Source organism: Hydra viridissima, unplaced genomic scaffold, assembly GCF_058129835.1.
Source record: "Hydra viridissima isolate aposymbiotic clone 2 unplaced genomic scaffold, HvirCarnegie_v1 scaffold_12, whole genome shotgun sequence".
NCBI classification, from domain to species: Eukaryota; Metazoa; Cnidaria; class Hydrozoa; order Anthoathecata; family Hydridae; genus Hydra; species Hydra viridissima.
This window is the reverse complement of record NW_028324311.1, coordinates 1176434-1198170: the sequence shown is the minus strand read 5'-3', so window position 1 is coordinate 1198170 and position 21737 is coordinate 1176434. Positions and strand designations below refer to the sequence as shown.

The following is a 21737-nucleotide window of genomic DNA, read 5'->3' as shown; positions in this document are numbered from 1 at the left end:
TTTTTGTTTGTTAGTGTGATGATGTAATGAGGGTAAGGGATTAGGGAGGTATGGATTGTAGAGTTTTGTGAAAGCGTTAATAGAAGTTGGGAAAAAGGTTAGTGCCGTGGAGATTACCTGATTAGGAAAGTACGAGGTTTGGGGATAGTTTGGTTAGGAATGGACAAGGTTAAATCGTTAAAGGGCTAAGGTTCTATTTGCCGTCCTCAATATATTCTGTTATATAATAAAACTCAACAAACGTTCTATTTGTGAGTAATGGTTAACATTCTTTAACTCATAATATTTATATAAATACAAATAATACTCTCTTACTCTTCTTTCAGTGTTCAATTCTGTTTATATCAATTACTCCTCTTTTTATATTTTCTTTTTTTTTACAAATATCCCTTCTTTAAACGAATCTTCTGGTTATTCTTCTTTAATCAATGTTAAAATCTTCTTCTTTTCTTCTTTTATTCAACTGCTTATTAAACTGCTAATGAAACTGCTTGTTCATGAAAGTATTTTTCTTATCACGAAATTCTCTCTCTTTTTAAAATTCTTAAAACTTTCTTAAAAAATTTCTCTTTAAAATTTCGTCTATTTTTCTTCTCTCCTTCCAAAGAGACGACCGTACTCATCTGTTGCTCTAAAGAAATCTCTGTATCTTTTTTTTTTTTTTTTTTTATCGAATTTTGGTTGCAATATCAATTTCAGTTTTTATTCATCTTTTAATTATGCGGCAGGTTGATGAGTCTTCGTGTTTACGTCTTTTCCCAGTTGTATTTAACTTACGCTTTTTCACTCATTTATATAAAGAGTTGATGAGTCATCTTATGTACGTTTTTTTCGATCGTTGTTTTTAATTTAGTTCTCCCTCCTTACAGTTTTTTTTATTTTTATTATTTTTATTATTTATTAAACTACAATGTATTGCTCAATCGACTATATTTTAGAATGTTTAACACAGTCTAAAGACTTGAAATTATTCTTATCATTCTTATCATTCTTATTATTCTTATCATTAAGTCTAAAAACTATTTGGAATTATTTTTTAAAAAATCTTGTCAAATTTTTATTATTTCAGGTTCTATTAAGTAGGTAAAGGTATCCTTTTAGAAATCTTTTACATGCGTTGATATGATAAATAACGCCTCGTTTTGTCTTTTTCTTCTAGATCTTTTCCTAAGTCTTTCTTTAAATTTGAAATGTAACGTTCGTTTAATTTCTTTGTTATTAACAAAAATAACAATAATAGCGAAAAGCAATTAAAACGAAACTGATGAGCGATAACTATCAAGCAATTTATTAAAAAGTTTCTTGTAGATTTCGAACTTTTCTTAAGTGGCATAATAAGACACGCTGGAAATCTAAAATATTCTGCATAAGTTTCGTTTGGAACTTTTCTCCGAATGGTATCTAGTAATGCATTAAATGAACTGTTAAGCTACTTATTAATCTTATTCGGACTCTGAGTATTTCATTGTCCATCAAAGCTCAGAGAGGTCAAATTGGATTTAAATTTGAGTGCGTATTTGTCAATATTTAATAACTCTTGCGTACCTCAGCTAAGGTTGCTCCAGCCGTTAGTTACTTTTTTTTTTTCATTTTTACTATCATACACGGGGCCCCGGGAATCTTCCCCCGTCCACCCCCCCTCCCTCTCGTCGGTGCAAAAATACAAGACAATATTAAAAGCACACTTAGACATTGATTTGGTATTAAAGATATTTTTTAAACATTTTAGTATAAGAGGTGCCTAAAATGCTAAAAGAAGGTTCTGGAAGTTGAACATAGGTTGAGAATGAAGATATTTTGTAGTTCTTTAAAAAGATTTTATTTGTTCTCATGAAAAGTGTGTGTTTTTTTTTCAAAAAACTTTTAAATAATGTAATATTTTTCCAAAGTTCACAAGTTGCACTATGTAGGGTATAACTTAATGGATTTATACATATATGCATGCTTATGTAGATATGTACAATCGCGCATACATGCATCCATTATTACATACTTACATAACAAAGTTCAAAGTGTTCTCAAAAAAAAAAAAAAGGAATATTTTTAGTAAAGTTTGTTTTTTAAATTAACAACGCAGCTTCGAAACCTTTGGCTTTTTTCTGAGTGAAATATTTTATGAACAATCTTATATTTACATTATTCTTTATCAAGAAAGTTTTGTACAGATGTTGCAAAGCTCATTAACTTTTCGTTGTAATCATGATGTCCAATCTCTCATCTTGTTCAATTGCACAAACCTGAGGCCAACGCGGGATTTCGCAAAGTTTTTTTAAAATATTTTTCTCAGTTTTTCTACGCCAATGAGGGATCAAAAATACCGTACGTAATTTGGTATTCCAAATAACGTGCAGTAATATATATATATATATATATATATATATATATATATATATATATATATATATATATATATATATATATATATATATATATATATATATATATATATATCTTGAAGTATATAATTACTTTCAAAATTGTACTTCAAAAATTGTACTTCAAAGTTGCACTTCAGGAAATAAATTTAAAATTTCCCGTAAAAAAGATGACATTTTTGGGTTAATCTTAAATTGGTTCTAAGGGTCTGCGCCTCGTTATTTTTTTTAATCGAGACGAGACGAGATGATCCTAAAACCTTTGTCCCGATTAGCGATAAAAATCGAGACAATTTTCAATTTTCACTCGAAATCCGGGACGATACCGAAACGAGACGAGATGTCCCGGACAAAATAGGGGCTTTACAATTTCCCGGAATTTACATCTTTTTAACGAGACATAACGAAACATAACGAGACATACTAGTTAGTCCTTATTGTGAAATTTAAATAATGAATTTCTGGCACAATTACCGTTATTTATTTCAACTGCTATTATTGATATTGTTATACCATCTACATAAACACAGCTTTATAAAAGTTAATGGTAGCAACTGAAATCAGGGGAAAAAAAATATTTTTGGGATAGTATTTAAATCTTTCCACTAAAATATATTGGAAGAAGGCGATAAATGTCTCCAAGGGCTAAGTTTCTGATCATTTAATATTGTTTACCGCTGAGGTCAGGATTCACTTCTTATGCAAGAGTTTGTTTTACACTCATATTTAAAGGAAAGGTTTTATCCAAAGTTTCTTTAACTTTTTTGATCTATAAAACATTTGAATTTTTTTAAAATGTGTAATTCTTGCAGAGACTAACAATAGAGCATGATGTTCAACACTTAGTTATTTTATTTTTTATCTTTTCCTTTGCTCTCCAAGGACCACCCATTGTTTATGGGGTTTTCCAGAACCAAAATGGCTACTTTTATTGGTCATAAGATTTTCTTTAAGCCATTGGTATTCTTTTTCTATAAAAGAATCTTAATTTCTACCACATTGTTTTAGTTTTTTTCTTCACTTTTGAAATAAATCTATCTAAAGTAGCATTAATTTATGTTCTATTTGCTGATTTCTTTAGTTTTATTTGATTTCGTTAAGTAAATCCTTCAAAAATCGTAATTTATCCACTCCTAATTCACATATATTCGGGATAAGATCTAATCTTTTTGTTGTTGTTGTTTTTAAAATCATTAATATATATCAGAAACATTTTTGAGTACTTTATATCATTTTTCACTTTACACTGTTTAACATTTTATGTTATTACTTCTTTGACAATTATCACATTTCGTTTCCTATAATGTTTAAGTAAATAATGTTACTTGTATATTACAGGAAATACTGAAGTTGTTAAGTAATTCTATTTCAAATAAGTAGTACTTCTCGAATAATAAGTAATTGTTTAAAAAAAAAACATTTTAACAAATTTCTAAGTAGCATATGATGACAAAAATATGTTTCTTGAAACTATATTTGATATGTTGAAACAAGTCATACAAGTAAAAAACTCAAATTCAAGAAATACAAATGTCAATGAGTCCATAAAAACCATTTTCATTTACTTTGATATAATAAACCACTGTTAAAAAATGGCGGAAGACAAGGTTTTTATGGGTTCAAAATTTCTCATTTTTTAGATTTCTTTGAAAATAATATTAAAATTTTTAACTTCTTTTAACCATGGAATGTAAAATAAAAGTTTTATCAAAAAACTGTTTTTACTTTTTAAATAAATGATCATTCTAATTTAATATTATTTAAAAAAGGGCACTATATTTACCAAAAAACTGTGAGGGGTTTAGTGCCATTTTTTTTGTTGTTTTGTGTCACTGTGCGTCATTTCTAGCTGGCAAATCAAACTTAGTTGGCAAAAAATTTTCTTCACTGCGAAAGCGCGAGTTAGATATCTAGTTAATATAATTGATCTGTCTCGTAACGTTTCGTAATTATCCAGGATACAGTTTTTAAATTCCGAGAAAAAATTTATGTCCCGATTTATAACTTTACTCCAGGATAATCGTTTCCTTTGTCTCGTTATTTTTTTCGTCTCGTTATTTTTATTTGTCTCGTTATTTTTTTCGTAAATTTCTCGTCTCGTTACGCTTTTCCCGGTTCATTTCGAGAAAACGATTCCGAGACGCAGACCCTTAATTGGTTCATATGATCTCATTTAAGATTAACCCAAAAATGTCATCTTGTTTTACGGGAAATTTTAATTTATTTCCTGAAGTGCACTTTTAAAGTACTATATTAAAACTAAATATATTATTCCAAGAAACTATATATTTATGTATATAAATATATATTCATATATATATATATATATATATATATATATATATATATATATATATATATATATATATATATATATATATATATATATATATATATATATATATATATATATATATCTGTTATTTAAATGGAGAAAAACAACATATTAATAGTACTTAAAGTTTCGTGCCTTACGGCAATCATCAGCTATTAATTACAAATCAAAAACGTAAAAAACCGTTTAAAAACGAATCAAATTTACGGTAGAACGAATTCTGTCGTAATGAGCAAAAAGACGCAATCATTTAGTCTTCAGTAACAAAAGAGGATAAAAGGAACTTGTTAGCATGTCGACATTTAGATATTATTTCGCTTCTTTTGTTAAGCAGGTTGTTTTCTTTATACGATAAAATTTCAAACTTCTCGTGAAGGCAAAGGTTACAAATCTTGGTTTCAGGGTTGTAAGGTTTGCAGCGCTTTACAATTCTCCACTTTATTATAGGTGTGATGGCTTTTTCTTTGAGATTCCAAATTTCCTTTGAAAGCTCGGTATCATTCTTATACCTGACCGTATTAAAAGATTTCAAATGGTTAGCATATCTTAGCTTAAATGGTGTCTCGCTAATGCCAAAATAAACTTTTTCTTTGAGTTCAAGATTTTCGGAACTCACGATAGCTTTATAAACGATATTGCTTAACAAACATTGATTGTTTAAAGGACAAGCGGTTTTGTTGATACAGTTGCAGGTGATTTTTGGTATGCTTCTTTGGTCTTGTAAAACCTTGTGATTATGCGAATTAATGATGGATTTTACGTTTCGCATACAGCTATAACTTACCTTGATCGAATTTCTATTGAAAATTTTGTGCAATCTATGATTTACCGGAAAGTGAAGGTCAACCAATGCAAGTAAACGGTTTCCTATTTTTGTTTCCACGTTTTTACTGAATGGAGGGTTAAACCATATAATGTTTCGCTTGCGTTTTGTATTTTTAGTCGTGGCAACTTGATGTTGATAATTGAGTTTACATTTATAGCCTGCTTTATTTAAAGCCTCTTCGTAAGGTGGAGTAGCATTTTTAAAAATAAGTTCGTTCGATGAAGTTGAAGATAATCTTAATTCAACAGTTCGAGGTAGTCTTTTGATAACACTAGGTGGATGGTTCGAATCACAGTTGACGTAACACAGTTCATTATCACATTTCGAGTACGGTTGAAAAGAATTATCATTAAGATCAAGTGTCACATCGAGATAATTTACGATTTTCATATTGCATTTGATGGAAATAAGAAAATCATTATTTTTAAATATTTTCACAAAATGCTTTTTGATTTTTTCCATCTGTTGACCGTTTTTGTTTTTAAATATTGCTAGCCCGTCGTCACGATATAGCCCGAAATCCTCTCTTTTATAATGTTGCGAAAGTTGAAATAATAGAAAGATTCCTACTAATTCACATACTTCAGCACCATCGTAAGCCCCCATAGTTAGACACTAGATAATCGGTCTCGAGTCTCGATTTCTCGTCTGGTATCGGTGCGATACCATACAGTATCGGTATCGAAATCACGCGATACTGGTATCGAAAGTATCGTTAATGTTGGTACCGTTTGGTATCGATGCGATACTTTACAGTATCGACTTCGAGATCACGCGATACTGGTATCGAAAGTATCGGTTATGTTGGTATCGTTTGGTATCGGTGCGATACCATACAGTATCGATATCGAGATCACGCGATACTGGTATCGAAAGTATCGTTTATGTTGGTATCGTTTGGTCTCGGTGCGATACCTTACGGTATCGATATCGATACTAGTATCAAAAGTTATCGGTTATGTTGGTATTGTTTGGTACCGATAGTATCATTTGCTATTGCAACTCGGGTCATCATGAGAACTTCCATGTTATTTTTATAAACGATTTGTAATTTGAAATAGTAAATTCGTATAATAATGAGATAAATATATGGCTCATTTATTATATAAAAAAAAAAGTTCTCTAAGCTGGTTGTATGACATCATGTTTATCATTTAATTTCTCATCTGGTATCTTTGTTTTAATTTAAATAATTGTGTGGTACTACTTCTGTATTTTAATTTCTCATCTGTTATCCTTATTACAATTTTTTCTACCGTGATTAAAAGGAAAGAAAAGATTTTTTCAACATTTATTTCTATATTAAATTTTTACAAACTATTAAATTATGTTAAACAGTGTGTAAGGGCGGACAAAAAGGTAAGGGAGGGCGGTGGTATTCGGTGTAACTACCCCCTTCCCCTACCTAAGAAACTTCAAACTTCAAAATATTATTGATAAAATTAAAAAGATAAGAAAAAATAAAAAAATTTATGTAACTATTCAATATATTTATTATTACTATGTTATAATCTTTCTAAAATCATTCTAAATATCAAATGAAACAGTTGTTTTATTTTGAAAAAACGCAAACCTTATTTTTTATATATTTTTTGGTCCGACTACCCCCCAAAGAAAAATGACCTGGATCAGCCCCTGCAATGAGTAATTTTCCATGTCGTTATTCCAACTCTATCGAACTTTTATTCCATTTAAGGTGGTAGACTGCTAAAAAAAAAATTTTAAAATCTGACATTATTCCAATTGATTTTCTCATTTTAAACACGATAAATAGGATTAAAAAAAAAGAAAATTTTTTTTTTTTTTCCTCTTTCTAATTTTTGGGCAAATTTAAGTGTTTTTAGGCCTAAAAAGTGCAAAGTTCTTGGAAAAGATATCTCAAAAAGTAAAATATATCAAGTCTCAAAATTTTACAGTTGTGTACCTTTTAAGTAGATAAATGTCCTGAGATAAACAAAAAATTTGAATCTTTTTCAATTTCGATGCACCATAAGCTTTTTCTATGCGTCTAAATTTAGGCCAAATTCCTGACCCCAAAACAGCCCAAAAAATTTAATTTTAATTTTTATCCAAAATTTCTTTATCTCAGGACATAAAGCTCATAAAAATGAACATCTGTACAAAATTTCAAATCAATTGGACAAATACAGCTCCTGCAATCTTATCCAGAATATGAAAAACTTTACAACAGAGAAAAATGCAAATAAAACTTTATATTTTGAAAATACAAATATATTAACACTTGACAACAGGTTAAAACCCCCCCTTTTCATATAATGTTTCTTCTTCATCATTGTGCTTATCATCAAACCCCTTCCTTGTTGCTCTAAGCTTTTTTCTTTGTTTTTTAAACTTTTCAGATGATTTTATGTCCATAAGCTTTTCACGTAGCACATCACTATTTTGAAAACCGTTTTTAGTAAAATGTCCTGGTAAAATTCCTAAACTGTGAAGAACATCTATCATACCAGTTTTACCATCATTAAACTGTATGACAGCAGATGCAACACTAATTTCAAGTGTTGACCTACCCACGTACACATTTTTTGGGCATTTTGTCCAAATTACATTATTGAGCGATTCATTTGCATTCTGTGTTTCTCCATCAAGACATCTTTTTAATAACTTGTTTGCACCAAGATCTTTGTGTGAAAAAGAACCAACAAGATTTAAAATTGAACTCAAGACATCAGAATTAAATATAATGTAACATTCAGGATTACTATCTTGACTAATACTTGGAGTATCAGAAGTAGGTAAATTTAACTTTTCAGCAGATGCTGATTTGCTTGAAGAAGTATTTGTTAAAGATGTATTATTTGAACTTGAAGTAGTATATTCAGAAGTCAAGTGAATTTTATTCGCAAGTAATCTATAACATTTACGTTTTTTGCTTTTAGACTTATTTCTTCTTTCTGCAGAACCCATGTTGATAGTATGCACTTTTATCGAGTTAATATATAGTAATAAACCAATTCAACAACGCTGTTCTTTCACACCATGTCATTTAAACATAGAAAAACAAAAAACAAAGAAGTAGCTATTGGTTTGAGTGCTTAGATTTTGTAAAATTTAGTTAAAATTGCCTTATTTTGACGTTGCTATGAGCGTTGCTAGGGGAAGCAAAATCACCCTACTAAGTTTAAACTGTTTTTTTAGGCCTTTTTATGTTTTTTTGTAAAATAATATGTATGTTTTTAAAAACAGCAATAGTTAAAGTTTTTAACTAATCAACTTTTGAAAAACTACTTTTTTCAATGTTTTTTAGCAGTCTACCACCTTAAGTGGAAATTTTCACGAAAGCCCTCCTATTAAACTTGAAATGGAAAAATACCAAAAATCAATAAGATCCAAAAATGCAGGAAAAACTGACACCTTAGCATGGTGGAAGCAGCATGCAGCGGAACTTCCTATCCTTTCGGGTGTTGCAAGATCTTGGTTGGCAACTCCACCAACCTCTGCATCATCTGAAAGAGCATTTTCTGCTTCTGGCCTTGTCATCACTGATCGTAGATACAATCTCGATAGTGACAAGGCAGATAAGCTCGTATTTATAATGCAGAACTATTCCGCTCTTGAAAATTACATTAAAAAATGGCCCATCGAACAAGAAAATGAAAGTGATATAGAACATGAATCAGACTTATCTTTGCCAATATTAATAGAAGAAAATCCTAAAATACCAACGAAAGTTTGGCAAAGGAAAAAACAACGAATGGACGATAGCCAAAGTATTGTAGATTATTAAAAAACAATAACTAAATCTCTAAAAAGCAATTGTATTTGTATTTAGTTTATAAAAAATTCAATAAGTCACATTTTAATTTTTTGTTTTTTTGTTTTATTGAGTCTCGATTCGAGACCATGCGATACTATACGATTCTTTTTAATATCGGTATCGTTTGGTATCGAAGCGATACTGATAGTATCGACATTGGAACATAAGCGATACCACACGAGACGAGACCTTCCTTCTCGGTATCGAGTGATATCGAACCGATACTGATAGTATCGACATTAGTATATAAGCGATACCACGCGATACGAGACCATTCTTCTCGGTATCGACTTATACGATACCGATTATCAGGTGTCTACCCATAGTAACATCGAACTGTCCCCCATTTTTCTTAATCCACGTTTCATTGTTGTTAAAAAGTAAAGATTTTCTTGCATGCTTTATTATTGCCTTTTGCTCAGAGTTTAGTAAAAGATGCTGCTCGGCAAAATTGATTGCAGTGTTGAGAGTTTTTTCACTTATTGAAGGATAAAAATCATTAATGTCAAAAATTAGAAATTTGTAAAGATGTTTGTTTTTAATTTTTTTAAACCAGTCTGTAACATTTAAGGTGCTTTGCCATTGGTTTACAAGAAGCTTACTATTTACTTATATTACTGTTCCTTTCAAAGGAAATTTGGAATCTCAAAGAAAAAGCCATCACACCTATAATAAAGTGGAGAATTGTAAAGCGTTGCAAACCTTACAACCCTGAAACCAAGATTTGTAACCTTTGCCTTCACGAGAAGTTTGAAATTTTATCGTATAAAGAAAACAACCTGCTTAACAAAAGAAGCGAAATAATATCTAAATGTCGACATGCTAACAAGTTCCTTTTATCCTCTTTTGATACTGAAGACTAAATGATTGCGTTTTTTTGCTCATTACGACAGAATTCGTTCTACCGTAAATTTGATTCGTTTTTAAACGGTTTTTTACGTTTTTGATTTGTAATTAATAGCTGATGATTGCCGTAAGGCACGAAACTTTAAGTACTATTAATATGTTGTTTTTCTCCATTTAAATAACAGATATATATATATATATATATATATATATATATATATATATATATATATATATATATATATATATATATATATATATATATATATATATATATATATATATATATATATATATATATATATATGGTAAAGCTACAGTTAAGCGGCCTAAAATAAATTTACATTTTCGCTTTTTACGCTCTCATTCGCGGAGACTAAAAGCATCATAGAATAGTAGATAAAACCAAAGTAGATAAATTTCAAAGTAGTTTTTTTAGTTTGTTTTTTTTTTTTGAATTTGGTACTGTGTAATTTTTATATAACATTTTCTATTGTTATTATGTTATTTTTATGATATTTTTTTTACTTTGTTACTTAAATATGTTATGCGTAGATTTATTTTTGATTATTTATTTACTAAAGTTATTTGTTATAGTTAAAGAATATAAGTTTATATCATAATTGTTCATGGTGATGTATTTTTAAGAGATATGTGGCTATGAAAATAGCCGTATTATAATAGCAAGTGTTTACCTGACAATTTTTTTAAGTGTTATAGAAATATAAGATAAAGTAATTTAAAATCAAGCGCTCTGTACTATTTTTATTTCACTTCTTCTAAACTTTATTTAATTCCACTTCTAAAATTTATTTCTTTTTTGAAATCACTCATGCGTGCATACTATTGTTCTAATTAAATGCATTCAAACTCTCCACCGTATTGTTAATAGCGATATGTAAATTTATTTTAGGCCGCTATATATATATATATATATATATATATATATATATATATATATATATATATATATATATATATATATATATATATATATATATATATATATATATATATATATATATTGAAATCATGTTAAACAACTTAACATGATTTCAATATATATATATATATATATATATATATATTGAAATCATGTTAAGTTGTTTAAAAACTGTCTGATAAGCAATAACTAAATCTAGTTATTGTGTAAATAAATTTATTTTGAGCTGTCTAGAAGTTAACTGTTTCACAATCAGACCTGAAAAACATAAAATTACTTTCATACGAAATTCAGAATGGAAACATCGCAAAACTGTTGTAATTATGTAATTTACATAAGTAGATTTCTCAATAAACCATTTTTCAATTTTACACGCATAGATGCATGTTTTCTTTCTTTCTTTTTTTCTCTAAACCTACTAAGTCTCATGCATTTGAAGTTATCTTTAAGTGTTCACACTTAAACATATGGCTAAGTGCATTATTTAAGGTGTTGCTTTTTTAAAAAACATGAAAGATGTGCTTCTGGAAAAATGCTATGAATATTTTTTCTAAAGTCTGAAAAGCAAAGGTAATACTAAATTATTTGTATTGTCCAGTAACAACATATCTAGATATAAAATTTTAAAAGTTGTTAACTTCTATGTCTTATCTTTTAAAATGGAAAAATTTATAGGTAGTATTTTTTAATCTTAGATCAATAAGAATTGAAACTGTGTTATTGCTTTTTTTATATATATATATCACTTTTAATACTGAAATTGGATGATAATTGAGTTATTCAAATGTTCATCTTAAAATATAAATAAGTTTTTTTATTGATAACATGGATATGATAAGGATATTTGCTTTATTGCATTAGAATATGTCACTGAAATCTGAACACTGGGATAAGAAATTCTATCTTCTTACAGAAGATGTAAAAGGAGAAGTGAAGTCAAAAAGTTCAAAGATTTTTCCAAATAATTCTCAAACATGGCAAGCTTCAAAAGGAATCTTTTTGGAAGAAAATTCAGATGATCAGCAACCTAGTAATAAAAATAAACTGTTTTTGCGCTCTATTGATAATCCTCAAAACACAGTTACAGTAAATATTTCTCAAGTTTTCAAGCTTTCAGAAGTATATTACTTGTTAATGTTAGCTGTTCCTAATAGAACCGATCGTGTTGGAATTCTGAATGAACCAGGCAAATTAAGGCAAGGAAAGTCAGCTCAAACTGGTGATTTGGTCCAGGTTGAAACTAACAATGGTGTTTTTGAAGCAAGAATTAAGTATAAAGGTCTAGTTATGTGGGAAAAAGGCATATTCTTTGGTGTAGAGTTTGAGGTAAGAAAGGTTACCTTTTGTTTTTGTTTTTTTTTTAGTTTTGTTTTATTTATTTGTTTTTTTTTGCTAAGAAATTTGAGGGTAGTCTTCATTCTTAGATAACTTTTCATCAGCTTTGATAGATTTTCATTAACATTCTGAAATATACCATAAATGACGGTTAACAAAATGATCCAGGATGAAGAATATTTTAAAATATATTCCTCATCTAGGAAATCTGAAAAGACCTTTCCCTATCCATCCTCCATTATGGAAAGTATCTATAGCACAAAACAAAAACTCAAATTGAAGATGTAATCAAGTTCCTGATAATCACTTCTTTTTTATTTACCTTCAGGGCAACCATAAGGCATTACATCACATCCTCATTATGGACCAATCACCTAAAGGATTTGCCATATTTTCATAAAAAATATTGCCATATTAAATATTTTCATAAAAACATGCTTTAATTAAACAGCTTCAATTAAAGTGAAGTACTTTCTGTTTCTTTACTGCATACCTATATTCAAAGGTTTTCATTGTAAATACTGTACAATATCTGAAAAGAAATGCAGCTAGTTTTTTTTTGCCATATTGTTAAAAAATAAATAAATAAAAGATAGCTAAAGTGTTTAAAAAAACTAATAATAAAAAAAACTTTAAGAAGTTATAGCCTCCTTTTTTGCAAAGGTTGATCTTTTTTGTTAAAGCATTTAAAATTTCTAAGATACTCAGACATACTTATCCATGTCTGCTGTGATTAAAAATCTCTAAGATCTATTCATGTCTAGAATAAGTAATCTTTACAGGAGAATTGCAAGGCTAAGTGAACTCTAATCAAGGTCTAGCAAACCATAAAGGTTGTAATTCTTTTTAAGTCTCATATTCTTGTGCAAAGACGCTGTTGTGAGCACTGTGAACTGGAGGGAATAATTGCTTCAGTACTATCTGAAAACTTTTTAACAGCTTGTTATTAATAATATGGCAGATTGAATCATAGTCTCAAATAAAAAACTTTAAATGGAAGTTTTAATTTTGAATCCCTCATCTTCCCGTATAGTTAGGTTTATGAAAAAACAAATCCAAAAAATTTTCTTGCAGTTGCATAATCTTTAGTAGTGGCACTCAATATATATATATATATGTGTATATATATATATATATATATATATATATATATATATATATATATATATATATATATATATATATATATATAATATATATAATATATATATATATATATATATATATATATATATATATATATATATATATATATATATATATATATAATATATATAATATATATATATAATATTACATATATATAACTTATAATCTAAATTACTGCTGATATAGGTTTATATTGAAGTGCAAGCACAAGTATATCTTTCCTGACATGTAATTTCCTGACAGTAATCTTTAACTGAGTTTAAACCAAACTGACCATAATATGCAAAAAAAGTTTTTAAAAAGAATAAAATCAAACATTTTGTTGTAATTGTAAGATATTCTGCATATAGGTATATCAGCAAACTTAAAAGCATTAATAAGTTTCTTTAAGCCAGATAAATTAGTATTGGAAACAGTAAGAAGAAGTTTTTCTACCAACTAAGCTTTTTTAAGTTTGATCAATTACATATTTTTAAAAAAGAAAGTACTAAAAGTTTCCAATTGAATATACACCTAATTGCTATTTAGAAAAAATATTTCTATATGTAATTGTGAATGTTGTAAGGAAACAAATACAGCTGTAATTAAATGAAAATGGATAAAAAAGAAATGAATTCCAGAAAAATAAACAGATACAGAGCTGAAAGAAGTAAACCTAAAGATTATTATTATAATGAAATAATATTTAGTATTATATGTATAGTAAAATGTATAATAAAATAATTGCTTGTAAAAAACAAGGCATTTTTTTTGGAGGTGAGCTTTCTGACTGAATAGTCAGAAAGCTGACTTCCAAAAAAAAAACCCTTATTAAAAAAAAAAAAAAAAAAGTAAAATAACCAAGTTTTCAGCTGAAGAAAAAAAAAGCAATTTAGTTACAACATTTTAAGTTTCTGATTTTGATTGTAACAATTTAAAAATTAATTTAAAAATTTTAAATGAAACTTTTAATATTTTATTTTAATTTATTTTAATATTTCTGGTTTTCTCATCTTCAGCATTTTTTTCAACCATTTTCTTCTTTTGCTAGGAAAGTCATTGATTCGGATTCTCAAAAATAGAAAAAAAAAAAAAAAAAAGGTGCTTCAACTTTAGAAGTAGGGTAGACCGGGGCACGTTGGCCCGCTTTTTTTTCTTTGATTCCTAACTTTTTCGCATTTCGTGTTTTATTTTGTTTCTTTATGGGAGAAGGTTGCTAAAACTATATAAAATAAAAAAATCTTTTATTAAAAGCTTAAATAAACTTGTGAAAATTTTTAAAATGCTTTATTTAAGGTGATGTTCCTTGGGCCAATGAGCCCCTTACTTGGGGTAAGTTGGCCCATGTGTTGGGGCAGATTGGCCCTCAAAATAATTTCTAGTTAAATTTGAGGTTAGAAAGGTGCATACAGTGAAAACAACTATATATAAATGAACAATCGTTATCTTATCATAGCATTTAATATGGCTACATACATTATAATATTTAGTCACAGATTAGTCACTATCTTCATCTAATGGGACTTAAAGATCATTACAGTATAAACATTCATAAAATAGACCCTTGAGTTCTTTTTCTACGCAAGTCATATGTGCCCAATGATGGCAGATTGAACACTGAATCCACTCTGCACCTGGAAGACTGTTTAAGAAAGGTTTGAGGCTTCTAAGGCACAAAACATCTTAATTCTCATCTTCAATCTCATCTTTCTCATCTTTCTTGTTTGGTTTCTTTCTCTTAGCTTGACAAGATTGAATCTTGCTGGTTTTAGAATTATCTGGATCACCTACTTTGTTAGAGAATAGCTTTTTAGTATTTGTTTTATTTTGTTTCAAAGCCCTTTCTTTTTTTTCTTTTGATATCTTCTGTTCATGTTCCAAGGCTTTTTTAACAGGAGTATCTGTTAATATAGCAGAAACTCGTTTCCGATTTTTAGGCCTATTTATTCTCTGTTTTCGAGGCTTAGCTTTTTCAAAAGGCCTTACTTCTTCAAGAGATGGTGAAAGTAAAGGGTTAGGAGTGGCACCTGGTATTTTATTTAAATCTGGAAAATTTTCTTCCTTTAAAGTAGACAGAGAGGCAGTCGATTTATTTTGATCTGCGATGGAGAAATCAACATCAGGATCTGATCTATCTGATGTATATGATGGCAAAAAGTCACTTTCTGAAAAAATATCTCTGTTAAATGGATAAACTCCCGTTACTTGGAAACCACTCATTATGTTCCTTGGAGTTATAGCATTAGGAAGTGCTGTTCTTACTATACCAGGTACATCATAGATAGTCATAGGTTGTTTGTTTACAGTTATCCACGCATCACATGCTGAGTTAACAAACTTTTTAAAAGGACCATAAACACTTCTATTCAATGGCTGTAGCTTATGGCTACAATGTGCTGGAAAGGATAAAAGTGTGATCCCATTTTCTTTGCAAAAATCAAGAACTGGTGCATCAAGATGAGAGCTGTGGTTGTCAATCAAAACTAGACAAGGACGGTTGTTTGAGCAACGTGTGTGAATGGCAAAATGCTTGATAAATTTTTAAAAATTTTTCTCTGTCATCCAGCCTGAGGAATGGGCTGATCCATCACAACCTATTGGTCCATCACAAATAAAATGGGACTAAAAGTTAACTCTCGGAAAGATAAAATATGGGGGCACACTATTACTAATTGCATTAACTGCCAAAGCCATAGTCTTTAATGCTCCTCTTTCAGCAGATATTACTCGACCTATCTGGGGAAGGCCTCTACGAGCGACAATATGGTCTGGTCGTTGCACAGTTGTATTTCCGGTCTCATCAATATTCCATATGCCTGCAGGGGTCACTTTAAACCTTGTCAAAACATTATTTAATCTGTCAAAAAACAATTTAAAATTATGCTGATTAAAGCTAGTGCAGCGGGCTAAACTTGTTGCTTGAGGAGAACGAATAGAAAGTTTTGGATGCCTCTTCAAGAATCCTGCAAACCAATCACAACCTGCAATTTGTAACTCTATCCATGATTGGGGAATTTTTCTGCTGCAGGCAAGAGCATATGTATATGCAAATCGTCTGACCTCCTTAGGAGAAAGACCATAGTATATGTCACTTGCTTTCATAAGGTATTGCTCAAGCAAGTCTTCCTGCTCAGGTTCAAATACCTGAAAAGAAAATAGAATTAGCCTACACATTGCATAAACATTCTTTTTAATTATTCCAGTTGTGTTTTACAGTTAACAATGAGTGCATGGGTCTTTACTAATGTTATAGAAACAAACTATCAAATTCAAATTAGTAATTAAACACAAAAATTAATATACCTGAAATCTTTTGGCATAGCCAAACTTGTTCCAAGGTTTTCTGTTTGATTTAGGAGGTTGTAGATCTCTTAGTATAGTAGTTACTTCATTAACTTCATTTGGCTCAGGCATGTCAACAGTAGCAACAATCTGGCATTCATTTTTATTATCAGAAAATGAAGGAATCACTGAGTTCTCATTAATCACCTCAGTTTGAACAGAAGCATTACTAGCAGAAGGTAATCCATTGTACTTGTTGCAATATCTTCCTAAAGTCTTCCGTGGGGTTTTGAACTCTGTACTAACTTTTCTTATTGATCTTTTATATTCTGTAACTTGGCTACTGCAAGTAACATTGTATCTTGTGACACTTTTCCTCGCTCTGACTTGCGAACATAGTTTCGCACCATTTTTAGTTAGATCTAAAAATATATTCAAAGTATAATGTTACATTATACTTTGATTACACAATTCTACATTATTAATGTAGAATTGTTGTAAAACTTACATGTTAAATATTGTATTACATACTTACAGTTTTTTAAATTTTACTTTTTTTAACATATTTCATATTAATTACATGTTAGTTATGTTTTTTAATATGAAATGTATATGGGCAATTCCACGGCAGAAGCTGAAAAAGTAGTCAAATTTTAAACTCTTTTTTGTCAGTTTTTAACAAATGAATATTGATGTAGACACGTGAAAGTTTATTTAAAATATACCTTTAGTTCTAAAATAAATGTATTTAAGTCATTTTTATGGTTCCGAAAGTTACGGTTTTTCTCATTGATGCATATTAAAAAAGTACCACTGTAAAATGTTATTTTACCCATGATTTTTTTTGTGTATTCCGAAATATTTTAAAGTGATAATGGAGCTAAGATGTTCAATTTCTTGTTGGTCAGATTTTTTTCTTTAAAAGATAAATATATTTCAAAGAAATAATAAAATAACTTTTGCAATTTTCACGTAACGTAAGTTAACAAAAACATGATCAAGTTCTGTTTTTTCGAAAATTTAATTTGAAAACTTAAATTTTGTAATATTATATGTGAAAGAATATTAAATCTTATATTTATACATTAAGATTTTTGAATAACGATGCTTAGTTAAGGCACATTTTCATTTTGAATTTGTGTAACGTAAGTTAAAACTACATTTATTTACAAAAGTTTTTGCACTTTTTTCGTAAAGTTTTTTAACATAAAAAAAACGATTTTCATCGCAACTCCCAAGGGGTTTGAAAAAAAACAAAAAAATTTTAAAGTTACGGTTGTTTATAAAGACGAAAACTATTTTACATCGCAATTCCCTAAAGGTTTTTTTTTTTATTCTTTATACGCCAATAAGTTTTGATTAATTCAAAGTTATTCAAGCAAAACTTAGCAAAATTTGCTTTGCATTTTAAAATGGCTAAAAGTTCTAAACAGAGAGTTAAAACTTATCAAGCTGCTTATCGCCAGCGTGATTCCGAACGGAAAAAATATATGAATGCTGATCACCAAAAAGCTCATCGTCAACGAATAAAACAAGATCCGGAAAAAAAAATGAAAGAAAGAGAAAAAATAAAGGAAAGAGTCCGAAAGTATCGAATCAAAAAGAAAGATTCTGCAAAAACAGTTAATTTTTCTACCATTATGAATGTTCAAACAAAAGGGAAATTGCTCAAGAAAGTCCAGAAATCATTGCCCAAAGATCCCGCACAATGTTACGAAGTCCTAGCCACATTGCTGAATGGATCATTCAACAAAGAAACTACTCTTCCATTAAATAGCGTGAATAATCCAGCTTTAACTGAAGTAGAAATAAAAGTAAAAAGGTTCTACTGCGAAGATGACATTAGTCGACTGTCTCCAAATGTTAGGGACTTTGTATCAGTAATTGAAAATGGAAAGAAGATTAAGATCCAAGTTCGTCACCTTCTTTTAACCATGAAAGAAGCATACCAACTTTTTAAACATGATCACTTAGATATCAAGATTGGATTAAGCAGGTTTTGTGAACTACGACCAGTAAACGTTCGATCTATCGCAAATTTGCCTCATAATGTATGCGTTTGTACTTACCACGAAAATATGCGATTTGCTTTGGATTCCTTGGTCAAAGTTGATCGTTTACTGTCGTCTAACATTAAAATTGGGAAAGATATGTCTCAAAATTTTGTTTGTAAGGACTCATTAAATGATTGTTTCTACAACAAATGCAACAAATGCAACAAATGCAAAGATCTAAAGTTTTTCCAGCAATTCCTGGCCACAATTGAACCCCTTAACTTTGAAACAAGTTGATACCAATGGCAGAAACCAAATGAAAAGCATTACGCTGTAATCGAAAAAGTTAAAAAGTTTGAAAGTGGTAAAGAATTGATTGCTCACATTATGAGTATGAGAGAAAAATTCACAACTCATGCTAATATCAAGGGTAACCAATCTAAATGTTTTAAACTAAGCATTACTCAATCCATGAGTCCATCATTGAATGTTGCTACTATTCAGGTTGACTATGCAGAAAATTTTAAGTGTTTTAGTCAGAATGAGCCTCAAGCAGCACACTATGGCCAAAATCAAATTTCTCTTTTAACTGCAGCTATTTGGCAAAAAAATCTTAAAACTTTCACCATTGCATCTGACTCTCTGGATCACACAAAGACCTCCTTAATTGCAAATTTGGATAAGTTATTGGAGTTTATTTCATTTAATACCCAAGAAATTCACATTTTTAGCGATAATGCTACATCACAGTTTAAAAATAAAGTCGTGATGAGCGCAATAATGCACTTTGAAAAGAAATTTAACAGAATAATATTTTGGCATTTTTTTGCAGCAATGCACGGCAAAGGAGTTGTCAATGGCGTTGGGGCTACTGTAAAGCGTTTGGCAACCAACAGAGTAAAGTCTGGAAAAATTGAAATCTAATCAGCTAATGATTTTGTGAATGCTATTCAAGACATAAATGTCAAAGTTCTATATTTGTCAGAGGAAGAAATGTCAGCGCGCAATTGTGCACTCAAACTATCTCAAATTATCCAGCAAGCCAAAAAAGTGAAAGATATCTCTAAATCCCACTACTTTTATGTCGGTAAGAGCCAGATCATAGCGGAAAAAACTTCACCGTGACGTATTTAGTATTTAAAACAAATAAAAAGATGTAACCATTTTTATTTTAAATTATATTCTTATTCACTTTATATTTTTGTTTTCCTAAAACAAATGGTTTGTAAATGGAATTAAGGGGGCGTCCTTAAAGTATATCACCCAATATTTGTCAATTTTAACCCCTGCCTCCTGTCACAAACGATCAGATATACATGCACCCCTCTCTCATTAAAAGTATGTTGCATATTTCAGCACACACACACACACACCCCAAAAAAAAAAAAAAAAAAAAAAAATAACACAAAACAACCAACAGCAAGCAAACCTTTTTTCACGTTATTGAAACTAAATGAAATTAAATATTTTGATTCCATCCACTTTGGTGTTTTCAAAGTTGTTCGAGCAGTTTTAGCATCAAAATCTTTTTAAAAGATTTTAATGTACTCTCGCCAGCCGAATAAACAAGAGGGGACGTTTAATAATTCTTTAATTTTTTTCCGAATCCTCGGAGCTTATTAGGACCCCACCACCACCACCACCACCACCCCCACCACCACCACCACCACCCCCCGTTTAATAATTTTGAAGCAATATAAAATATTTTCTTATTTTTTTACTTTGAGAAAAAGTTTCTCTCAATATTAGATGAAAATATGAACAACCAACCAATAATATTTTAAGCTTTTTAAAACTTTGACCTTCCCGTTTTATTAAACGTTATTATTAAAGTTTATTAGATTTTAGAAAAGTTTCCGACCCTACTGTTTATTAAGACCCCCACCCACTCCCGTTTATTCAGCAGGGGAGAGTAAATAGTTAGCAGCATTTTAAAAAATTAAGCGGGCACATAAAAATTATAAGCGTAAGTAAAATTTTCGAATAACTGTAACATTTTCTTATTTGAATAACTCAATAAAAATTAATAAAGTTGTCATACCAAATGTAATTTTTTAAGTTGCTCTTGCGCTTCAGAAAATAAGTGTTTTTAAAACAATTTAAAAATTTCATTAATATCTACAAAAAAATCTGTAAGTAGAGAGTCACCAGTTATTGAAAATTACTTTTGTTAATTACTTTGAATGAATGAGTTTTAATACAACTGCCATTCTTTTGTTACATAACTCTAAAAAATCTATAACGAAATAATAGATATAAAAATTCCATGAAAATAATCGCAAGGTAACGTAAGTGATATAACGTAAGTTAACACGTTCGCTGCCGAGCTATTTTAAACTATGCGTTATTTCTTTGCCGAGCCATTATGTCTGCAATGATTAATTTTTGCCGAGGCTGTTTTGCGTGGTTCCATTCTCATTGCCAAAGCTAGATATCAACATTCCAATAAAAAAAATATTTTTAATCTGAAAAAATTCTATACTATTTTTTATTCTGAATGTAACTGACAAAAAAAAAATCACTACAAGTATACTCGTAGTTTGGCAATGGAGAAGGAATTTTTTTCTCCAGTGCCGAAATACTCGTAACACCGTAATGAGTATAACTCATTGCGGTGACTACACCTTTTCAAGATGTAATTGAGAACTTGAAAGTTGTAATTAAGAAACTTAAGATGTAATTGAGAAATACAACATGTAATTTAGAAGTCGCATTATGTAGTTTAGAACATGGAAGATGTAATTAAGAAACGAAAGATGAAATTTAGAAGATGAAAGTTGTCATTGAGAAAAGTTTATAATATATATTTCAAATTACATATTGCGATTTCTTATTTACATGTTGGGTTTCTCAATTACATTTTAAAGTTTCTTAATTACATGTTGTATTTCTTAA

At 29.4% G+C, this 21737-nt stretch overlaps 3 protein-coding genes across 3 annotated transcripts in view; 1 reads left to right on the top strand and 2 right to left on the bottom strand.

Annotated features, from left to right (window-relative positions):
• Positions 1-21737, top strand: part of LOC145194156 (uncharacterized) — an 84344-nt gene that overhangs the window by 40344 nt on the left and 22263 nt on the right. Inside the window, exons 17-19 of the mRNA XM_090069229.1 lie at positions 15-32; positions 4609-4620; positions 11965-12429. Coding sequence (XP_089925355.1) covers positions 15-32; positions 4609-4620; positions 11965-12429 — 495 coding nt within the window. The remainder of the gene's footprint in view (positions 1-14; positions 33-4608; positions 4621-11964; positions 12430-21737) is intronic.
• LOC149880655 (uncharacterized) lies at positions 14902-15999 on the bottom strand. The gene has a single exon (XM_090068863.1). It carries the CDS (start codon positions 15853-15855, stop codon positions 15250-15252), a length of 606 nt encoding a protein of 201 aa, XP_089924989.1. The 5' UTR covers positions 15856-15999; the 3' UTR covers positions 14902-15249.
• Positions 16189-20236, bottom strand: LOC149880654 (uncharacterized). Its single transcript, XM_090069079.1, has 2 exons — positions 16870-20236; positions 16189-16710 (listed from the first exon to the last, which is right to left on the bottom strand). Exons 1-2 carry the CDS (start codon positions 16978-16980, stop codon positions 16189-16191), a joined length of 633 nt encoding a protein of 210 aa, XP_089925205.1. The 5' UTR covers positions 16981-20236.

Excerpts from the sequence above, each read along its gene's own strand:
- LOC149880655 (XM_090068863.1), bottom strand. The coding sequence starts at position 15,855 with ATGACTATCTATGATGTACCTGGTATAGTAAGAACAGCACTTCCTAAT.
- LOC149880654 (XM_090069079.1), bottom strand. The coding sequence starts at position 16,980 with ATGCCTGAGCCAAATGAAGTTAATGAAGTAACTACTATACTAAGAGAT. Across the intron at positions 16,711-16,869 it reads GCTATGCCAAAAGATTTCAG|GTATTTGAACCTGAGCAGGA; the intron begins GTATATTAATTT and ends TTTTCTTTTCAG.